Genomic DNA, 10311 nt, shown 5'->3' on the forward strand with positions numbered 1-10311 from the left:
GTATTAGGTGCAAATGTGTTTCAAAAGTGGCCTGAAATAGACTGAATGAGAACAAGAAGTGTCCTGGAGAGAGCTAGTGTAAAAGCACTCTGATTCCCACACAGAGTAAGCTTAAATGAGCTATTTCAAGAGATTTTGCCCTTAATTTACTTTACTGCAGTAACAACACCAAGATTACAACAGTACCTACCTGGCAGTGGTAGTACAAAACTGCAGTTACTGTACACAATTTTCTTGTACAGGATAAGACTTTGCAGAGCCCTACTATTTCATATAGTAAACAATGAACAGCTCTAAGAAACATTAATGTTAATATTATGGGGCCCTCAGTGTTCTAGATTACGTTTTTATCTAAGAAATCTGAAGGAGTGCATAATACAATCAGTCAGCATTATCCACAGGGATTTAGTTTACATTGCTCTGCTTGGTTTTGGTTCAGTATCTTTTTGCCTTTTTTTTTTTTTTTTTTTTACTATGTAGGTTGTAAGTGTATTTTTCATACTATAGAATCAGAGAATACCAGGTTGGAAGGGACCTCAAGGATCGTCTGGTCCAACCTTTCATGGCAAAAGCAGAATCTAGACAAGATGGCCCAGCACCCTGTCCAGCTGAATCTTAAAAGTGTCCAATGTTGGGGAGTCCACCACTTCCCTGGGAAGATTATTCCAGTGGCTGATTTTTCTCATTGTCAAAAATTTTCCACTTGTTACAAGGAGCAACCTGTAGCCATTACCCCTTATGTTTTCCATGTGACTGCTTGTAAAAAGGGAGTCTCCATCTTCTTTGCAGCCACCCTTTAAATACTGGAACATGGCTTCTTTTCTCAAGGCTGAAAAAAACCAATTCTCATGTTTACTTTTATTATTCTAGCTGGATATGGTAAACTGCCAGTCAGAACAATGTAAATGATATTAACAGTTAACAAGAAAGAAGAGGCACTACCACTGAACAATTTTGATAGGAGTTTACAACAGTTAACATTATTTGAGTATCTGTTCTTTGATCTATTGAATTCACATGAAGACTTCCCCATGAACGTGCGTAACAGAAACCTACAGCATTAAACATGTATTTGGTATCTTACTTTGCTCTCCAGAACTACCCCCTGGAGCAGCAAATCTCCTGGCAGATGCTACTCTGTGGGTGTGGTGGGCTGATCCTGGGCAGCAGCTAAGGACCACACGGCCACTGCTTCCCTCCCCATCCCCCAGCGGGACGAAGAGAGAGAACAGAAAGAGCACAAGTGAGGAAACTTGTCAGTTGAGATATAGTTTAGTGAGTGAAGGAAGGAGGAAAAAAAAACAAGTGATGCAAAAATCACTTGCCACCTCCCACAAGTAGAGCTATGCTCAAGTCACTCTCTAAGCAATGGCTACCTCCCCCAACACCTCCTCCCTTGTTTTTATTGCTGAGTGTGACATTATATGGTGTGGAATATTCCTCTGGCCAACCTGAGCCAGATGTCCCCTCCCAACCCCCTGCCTGCCCCCAGCCCACTCACTGGGTGTCAGATAGGGAAAAGAGAAAACCTTGATACTATGCAAGTGCTGCTCATCAATAGCCAAACACTGGTATCCTGTGGACCTTGTTTTGGTCACAAATCCCAAACACAGCACCACAGGGGCTGCTGTGAAGAAAATTAACTCCATCCCGCCAGACTTAGTATAATGGGGCTTTAGAAAAAGTAGATGTTAAACTAAGTTTATTTAAGATTTTTTCATACATCCCTTCTGATGCATCAGAACACTGCAAATAGACAAACACTGTTGTCCTGATTAATTATTGTTTTTTCCTGAATGTGCACCAGGCCTCAGTTTTAAGTACAAACTAATTTATTGATTATTCCCTTATAATAAGCAGCTGATGATGGGATATAACATTTTAATCTTTTTATTCTAGAGATGCAACTACAACATACCAACTACAACCTATCACACATGAAGACTCACTCCAGAACTCTTGAGTCTGTGTTCTGCTGATGCCATTATTTTTTTAGGTGCATAAGAATAGTGATAAGAGTAGTTCATGAAAGGTAACATATTTATGAGTCCAGTAAGAACTGACACAAAGACCTTAATCTTCTCTGATGTGCCATGTTTGTGGCAGAACAGCTTTAACAAAGCCTACAGCTGGCACAAATACTAATAGCTGGATCTAGCTATAGAAAAGTATGACTTTTTTCTACTGCATCTTCAAATAAATTTATAACACTTCTCTGTTTCAATCAAGGTTAACCTTAAGAATTTTTATGTAATACCTCCTTAATATTTTAGCTTCTGCTTCCTTTAGTACACCTTTCCATTCTCACATGACTAACTCCAAAACTGACAGCCAAGAAGAGAAAGAGACGTTCTTCCTAGCAGTTCAAATAACGGAAAGACTCATTATGTTCTGATTCTGGCAGTGCCGAGATAGAAATCCAATCTCTCTTTAAAACCACAGTAAGTTACTCTAGATCGTGTCACAAAAGCAACATAGCCATCTTACCTAACACGTTTCAACCACCAGACCAACAACCTGTGTGGCTATCTACTTCTCCTAAACTAACAGCAGTCTCTGGGCTGAAGAGCTTCTATCCAAAAGCCCCACAGGAGTTACAGTGACACCCACACAGAGTACCCTGTCATTTATCCTGAAGGTAAGCATGGGCACAAACTCTACTTGTGTAGAGATTAATGCAAGTTTAAGGTTTTAATAAGGAAGAGATACAACATGTTGGCAAAGTACAGAATTGAGATGGTTAACAGCCCAAATCATATCTATATTACAGACAACTAGTAAGCCACTTTGTGAAAAAATTTAAAATTTTAATCACATCTCAAAATTACTGTTTCATGAAATAAGTGAACAAGGTGAACTAATTTTTTGTCATTTGGAATTATTAAAGTATATATAAATCCCTTTTATAGTACATACATTCATTTTACCATAATCTTGTTATATTTATTTTTAAAATTACACAGCAATACATGTATTTCATAGAATCAAAACTTGGTTTCACCGTTGAGACTACTGTAACACTGACTTAACTCCTGTTTTAGTTTGGAGTATGTGTCTCTGGCTACATACATTTCTTTGCATCATGACAAATACATTTTACAAGACACCATCAACAGACTAGTGTCAGCAGTCTGGGTCAGCCTCAAGGCTACTATTACAATAGTCCTATTAAACCCAAAATTTAACAAATAGCCAGAATTGTCAAGAAAGACTTATGTATAGTTAGGCAAGAAGGGTATACAAGGCACTCTCTCCAGATTCCCTCCAATCCTGTCTTCTATGCCTTTATAAAGTTGCTGGGTTATAGATCAAACTAATTTCTGAAAATTTCTTACAATATCCCAGTGAAGTATCCCTCTTTTCAGAGCTATATTAATTCTGTCTTTCTCTATGATAATGTAAAGCATATTGAGTGGACATTGAATTAATACACAAAACTGATAGAAAATACAAAAGAGATAGGTAATGGGATGTACACTTGCAGGACACACCTCAAAGGGCTCAAGTCTTTGACAAATAACCAACTTTACTTCTCCAAGTACTTGTCCATTTGTACATTCATACTCCACCTGCCCCCACACGCCCCACTATGTCTCTTGAGCTTGCTCAAAAATAGGTCTCAGTGTGTTCAAACATGGCATCATACCTTAATGCATCAGTAAGTATGTAATATCCAATCTCTGAACACGTGAAAAAAATGGAAACAAGTGCCACATTAAGTGGGTTACATGTCCTCAGAGTGTGATTGACAGCTGATTTCTATCATTAGATGACACATAAGCCTATATACTGACTCAGCCATCTCTTCCAAGCATGTGAACTGTAAGAGTGCTTGACTAGCAACATGACAAACTGGACTTGAGAAACAGGTTTAGAGTTTGTGTATTGACACAGGGACACTGTGGATGTAAAATGAGTTAAAAATCCTGTCGCTGCAACAATAGAAGGCTTTGTTGCTATGACACATTCATTTTCTGTTCACCAACAATGTGGTGGGCTGCACCAAATAACAAGTAAAGCAAAAGCAATTGCTGGGTAAGGCTTCTGGTAACCTGAGTGCATCATTCTCATCAAGAGACACAAGCAGAATGGACTGGCACAGTGGAGTCATTGTGACCTCCAAAAATGCAGAGTCGGGAACAGTCCAAGAGTTTTATTGTTTAAGGGCAGAGGAATGATGGAAGCACAGCGCAAAGCTTATTTACGTACCTAAATTTGACCCAGCTGCTGGGATGTAAACATGAATCCTCAAAAGGCCTGAGTTATCCCTGAACAAGCAGACACAGATTAAAACATACATGTGCAAAGCTCAAACCATCCCAAATGGAATTTTGTCCTTCAAAGCAAAGAGGAATTACAAAAATGGAAAAAAAACAAAAAACAAACACAGAAGTGAGGAACAAAAAAGTTGAAGAATCTTTCCAAAAGGAAAGATAACAAAACAGTTCTCTGTCTCAAGCCTGCAGTGGTGGGGAGGGATTGAAGAGCATGTGGCAAACACTGCATTTCTAATGCTTCCTTTGTTCACTAATATCCTCCCTGGCAAGGAACCAGTGAGGATACTATTTCCCACCAAAAATTCCACTGTTCACAACAGTAACACAAAGGAACCGCGATAATACCAGGTTTCACAATGCAACCATAAACGGTAACACCCATGAGCTACTCCATGAAAAGCCTAAAACTTTTAGGCATTTCACGTAACAAGTAAGTTCAACTATACTATTCGTGTAAAAGAATGCCTATTCCAGGTCATGATTTGCCTGAAATGATCTCATTTCATTAATGACTGATTGCACAATCTAATTAATATTGATTATCCACAAATTATGGAGTTGGAAGCCTCCACTTAGATGTTTGATTTTTTTAAAACTAAAATAACTAATTTGTTGTTATTTCATTTCAGTGGCTTTCACTTAAATGTCTCATTACAACTTTCAATGGCCCTCAGAGATGCCACTGAAAAAATTAGTCCCTTAAAATTAGAGCAAATCAACTGAACTTCTTGGAAAGCTCTTACACAGAATTTTCCAGGTGCAAGCTATGAAACAACCATGAATGTACTACAAGTTAGACAGCTCTTGACAAATTTCAGTCATGATAAATTAAAAATTAACAGCAACATGCAAATAGGTACTCTGCACTATTAAAGGCATTAAAAAATTCAAATACGTGAAAACTTCTTTTTGCAAATAATCACAGTAATTGTCATGCAGTTAGTTATAAATTTATGTTATTCATCCAACAATGTTTCACATGAGTACACCGAAGTGCTAGGCAATACTCGGTGGCTATGGCTGTATTAGCAACAGCATGTGCCAATAAAAGTGGACCTGTACAGTGAAAGCGTTGATTTTAAGGACACATTCCATATTATACATGTTCCAGGGACTTTCTACTTTGGCCTAGCTCTCAGATTTAATCTCAAAGACTGATGGTTTATTAGTGGCTGGAGGGCATTACGCACATTCCTGTAGTGCATCTTTCAGATTACTTTGTCCAAAAGGAATCCAGTCCAGGTCACTACCCAGGATCACTCCACAATGCAAACCAAAGCAGGAGTGAACAGGAGATTCGCTTCAAAACTGCATTACTGATCCAAATGAAAACACTAGCATAACACACTCATTGCTGGATACTACTTATTAGGAAAAAACAAGTGTTTAAAACAAAAAGAAACCTAACTTCTGAAGGCCTGGAATGGAATCTGAGAAGAATTATTCCGATATAAAATTAGCCTATGAGATGGAACAAAAGTATTTCAAATTTGATGCAAGATCTTTACAGTCAACTTTATGAAATACAAGTCTATCACACCCATGTGGACATGAATCACTTTACTGGAATGGCATACATGTGAAACTGAAAGCAGAAGTATATTTTTATGACAAATTAGAGTTAGACACTCATGAAAGTTTTAGGTATTTTAGTCAGTAATTTTCAATAAATGCCTCAGTACTGAAAGCAATGAAACAAATTTACACAGATTCACTCAACTCTTGTCAGATCGCAAGTGGGAACACAAATATGGAGGAAGTATTTGGTAAATTTGAGCAATCTGAGTGCACTGGTTAACCGTTAAAATAAAAAATCCATTACTCATAACACTGAGGCACTGCTGGTAAAGTGCAGTAATTATGGTGATAGTAATCGTTGTTGCCTCAAGAATGTCCAAACATTCCCAGCAGTAGGTCTTCTGTCACCCTGTCTCAACTAGCCAGCACGTTCCTTTAGTGCTCCTCATCATGAAAACAGTTAAGCACAGAAAACATGAAGAGGTTTGAATCACATTCTTGAAAAGGAGCACATGCTTTTTGTACTTTTCTGAATAGAAGTAGTAGTTGCTGAATATGGTTTCTTCAGACACCAAATCAGAACTGCATCACCATCCAGCAACAGTGACGATTTGCACCAGAGAATGGTCACTTATAGAGCTTGTCCCTTACTATTTCTACTAAACTCCTCCATCCTCCTCCCCTACCCCAATAAAAAAAATAAATTCTAGTGGATTTCTATCATCTAAAGAGTTATCAGAAAGTTCATATAGTTGAAGTGGAATTATCAATCTCAATTTCACAATAGGCTTTTTATTATTATTATTTTATTTATTTTCTTTGTAAATTGAGAAAGCTAAATATTATGCACTTGTTATTCTAAGTTACATTTAGTTACCAACAAGCAAAGGTAAAAGCATTCCAAATATTTTATAGATGACGGTCCTACATTTTCTAAAATGCGTCCTAATTCTCTGAATATAGTTCCATGTTCACTGAATTTCTCTCTTGTATTCCATGGTTTATTCAAATGCAGAGGATTTAATAAAAAAGTCTACCCATAGTCCAGGCAATAATCACAACATGACCTCTAACATATGAAACATTTTCCTTAAAGCAGAGCGGTTAATGGTCACTAATTGTCACACGCCTTGTTTAGGGACATTATTTTGCTACCTACCAGTGGAGAAAATATTTGATCACAGCCAAACTGAAGTGGTCTGAGCATAGAGGTGACACTATTCACTGACTACATTACACAGCACACACGTAGAAGTAGTCATAATTTGATTCCAAGGCCTGTGGAGCTACAGAAAAAGAGAGACTGCATGACTGGGATCTTTTAACAAGGGTGCACGAGTAGAGGAACTCTTTTGGAAGGATGTGGCAAAAATTAACTAGATGTTTGCAGAAATTAGGTTAAACCTTCCATCCTATAGTCTGTACGTTAGACCAGCAGACTCCGTTGGCACAGAAAATGGTTTAAAGACTGAAACTGAGTATTGACATTGCCACAAAAGAAGACTATGATTTAATTTGCTCTCTCATAGCACACTAATTGTGGAGGGGCAAAGCCCAGTAATCTCACTAATATTTATGCATTAATTAAAAAATGAACTAACAAGGAAGAACAGTGACAGGGAAGATGTTGAGAGAGCATGTTGGTTAAATTAACACACAAATATTCTTTTAATTTGTGAAAGCCAGAACATGCCATATCTGTAGGCCAAACTATGTCTCAACGCAGTTTTCACCATGTCCACAACTGATAAATACCTTGCAACCCACCTCAGCTTTACTGCTTTTGTCTGTTTTTTAATTACATTGTGGGATAGCTATTTGTTGAATATTTAAAACTCAGTTGAAGTTTCTTTTCCATTCATGGAAAAATACAATTTGGCTTCAGCATCTGAATGTATATGATAGCAAGCAAAAGGAGTACTCTGGGTATTTTGATAATACCTCACAGAACTACAGAAGAGAAGACAAGTCTGTTCTAAGGATATAAGGCATCTATACCAGTTAAACAAATATAGAAAGCATATTAAAGTATGCTTTTACCAATCAAAAATTCTTTCTCACTAAAATGCACTTAATACTTTATTATACATATAACATAAGCCACTTTTTTCTGATTAAGGAACCTTTATTCCTAGGTGGACACAGGTTTCAAGTACCTCACAGTAAATATATGGAGTCATCACATAAATATGATGAGGTGATTCTAAGTAAATTAGTAATTATTCCAAATTATTACAGATTTTTCCAAATACCTCTAGCCTATTTCCAGAAATAATATGAATTTCAAACACAGCTTTTAAATGACCACCAAATTCTAGAGAAGTCACTGTACTTTTGGATCTCCTGGGGGTAGTATAGAAAGAGTAGGGGGTGTTTAAAGTTCCAGACATACTATCTTAGATCTTCAGTCCTGGAATATCTGGACTACCTTACCCTGTAACCACACACTGCAAAGCTGACAACAGAAATGCTGGAATATAGACTGGAAATGTTATGAACTCACCTCTTCCTCTTTCCACCCCCATTTCCCCAACAGACTTAGGCTAGAAAAAAGCAACAAATATTCACAGTTATCCTTAAGTCTAAGTTCATTAGAATAAAAAATATGTATTTGAATGCTGAATTCTGTAAAAAAAACAGCCTTGTCTTTCTGTGAATTATACATATGCTCTAAAATTGAGCGTGTGCCTTGAAAGGTGTGGCCAGTGAGCAAACCTGAATCAATATATTACACTTGTTTGTACCTTACTGATCCCTAAGAAAGTAACTTTATAATCCTCCACTTCAACAGCTATGAGCTGTAATTGTGCCATTCAGATTTTCTGCACATAGCTTGTCTGTGGACAGATCAGTATTTGTTTCCTTACTTTTCATGAAAAGTAGAGCATGTACTGAAAATCTTACAAAATGGAATCACTTAAGACTTTATTTCATAGTGAAAACTCAGTTTAAAGTGGCACTGCAAGAATGAGACCACTTTCCAGGATAGTTAGTTCACTGACTTACAACTTCAGTAACTTTGATGTATGGCCTACATGCAGAATTTAACCAGTGATCACATGACAGATAAGAACAACACATCGAAAACAAACATGCATCACAGATACTGATGTTTCTGGCAAAAACGTGATTGTAACAGTTCAGTTCTGCATGCTTGATCTTCTGTATCTAATCTTTTTTTATTATTCTTTTTCACTGTTTAGAAGTTATGAGTCATTCTCTAGGACAAAAAAAACCAACCCAACAATAAGATAAGTATAAGCCAATTTAATATGTCTTCCTGCCAGAACATTTTTTACTTAGCTACGGATACTTTCTGGTTTCTCAAATGAGCCTTCAACTTTGATTTCACATAGCTATTGATTTTCCAAGTTACAAAAACAAGACTGCATCTTTAATCCACAGTTGCACAACTGTTACCAGGCTCTCCTCCAGTTAACCAGTTATGAATAAAGTTACAGTTTTTGAACAAGCTTATTTGTCTGTTCTTCAGAGACTTTTTAAAATCCTGTCATAATTCTGGAAAACAAAGCTGTAGCTGTAAACAAAAAAAAAAAAATTAAGTCTCATCTTCACAGACCAGGACTCAGGAGGCAAACATACCTCCCTATTTTGAGGATAACCTGCAATGCACCTTGTCAAACTTCTCTAAATGAAGGTGATCAGAATGTAAATTTATTTTGTGCAAATACGGAAGGACATAACTTAAAGAATTTATCTTTAAGATAAATGTACTTTTAAACAACCTTCAGCTGATACGAAACAAGTTAATACTCTCAGAAGCTGGTTTTAGCTGCAGCATCACAGAGTAATCTAAGAAAACAAACAGTAAAGTGACCTCCAACCTGAACAACGCTGCTGCTCCTGTATAAACCTTTCTCAATTTACTGCAAGACCTGGAAAGATATTCTAAACACAAAGCTGAGAAACAAGAAAGCTATTTTTAAGGACCAGCATCTGCCTCTGAATGACTGCAGTTTTTCAAGTACTGAGAACCGGTGCTGACATCAGTGGATCTTCCCCCCCCCCCCCCCCCCCCCTTTTCTTTTTCGCATTTCTGGTTAAAACAATAAAGAGATGGAAGTGAAAGTGTTACAGAGTTACACCAAAGAGGGGAGGTCGGGGGGGAGGGGAAAGAGAAGAAGGGTTAAAACCCACGAAACAAGTCAGCAAATGTATCATTCAAATAAAAGGCGCAACAATTACAGAGAAACTTTAAAGCAACTTACCTCGAGGGAGAGAGATCAAAGCGCGGTTTTCAGTCGGAGCTTGCTCTGGCCCTTCAGGCCCCGGAGGAAGAGGTTCTCTCACTTGGGACATCTGCCAGCTCTCTCACCCAGTAACACAGAGCCTGCACCCCCCTCCAACAAAACTAACACGCCACCCTGAAGGAACAAGCAAATGAGCGGGCTCGTTAATGTATTTTATGCAGGAAACTCACGGCTCGGGGGCGAGGGACTGAGGAGGGACAGCCACGAAGCGGCGGCAACTTCGCGGCGCGGCGGCGGGCGCGCCG

At 37.9% G+C, this 10311-nt stretch overlaps 1 protein-coding gene across 4 annotated transcripts in view; it reads right to left on the reverse strand.

Moving 5' to 3' along the window:
* MDFIC (MyoD family inhibitor domain containing) overlaps positions 1-10311 on the reverse strand; it is a 50874-nt gene that overhangs the window by 38503 nt on the left and 2060 nt on the right. For 2 of the 4 annotated variants that reach the window (XM_074870221.1, XM_074870222.1), the window contains 2 exons: positions 10025-10180; positions 734-829 (listed from right to left, as the gene is read on the reverse strand). In XM_074870221.1, the coding sequence (XP_074726322.1) occupies positions 734-829; positions 10025-10115 (187 nt within the window). In that variant the 5' untranslated portion in view covers positions 10116-10180. Of the gene's footprint in view, positions 1-733; positions 830-8298; positions 8339-10024; positions 10181-10311 lie in introns of those variants that run through there. The other 2 variants (XM_074870223.1, XM_074870224.1) reach the window with 2 other exon arrangements.

Source organism: Strix uralensis, chromosome 5 (assembly GCF_047716275.1).
Source record: "Strix uralensis isolate ZFMK-TIS-50842 chromosome 5, bStrUra1, whole genome shotgun sequence".
In the NCBI taxonomy this organism is placed as follows: domain Eukaryota; kingdom Metazoa; phylum Chordata; class Aves; order Strigiformes; family Strigidae; genus Strix; species Strix uralensis.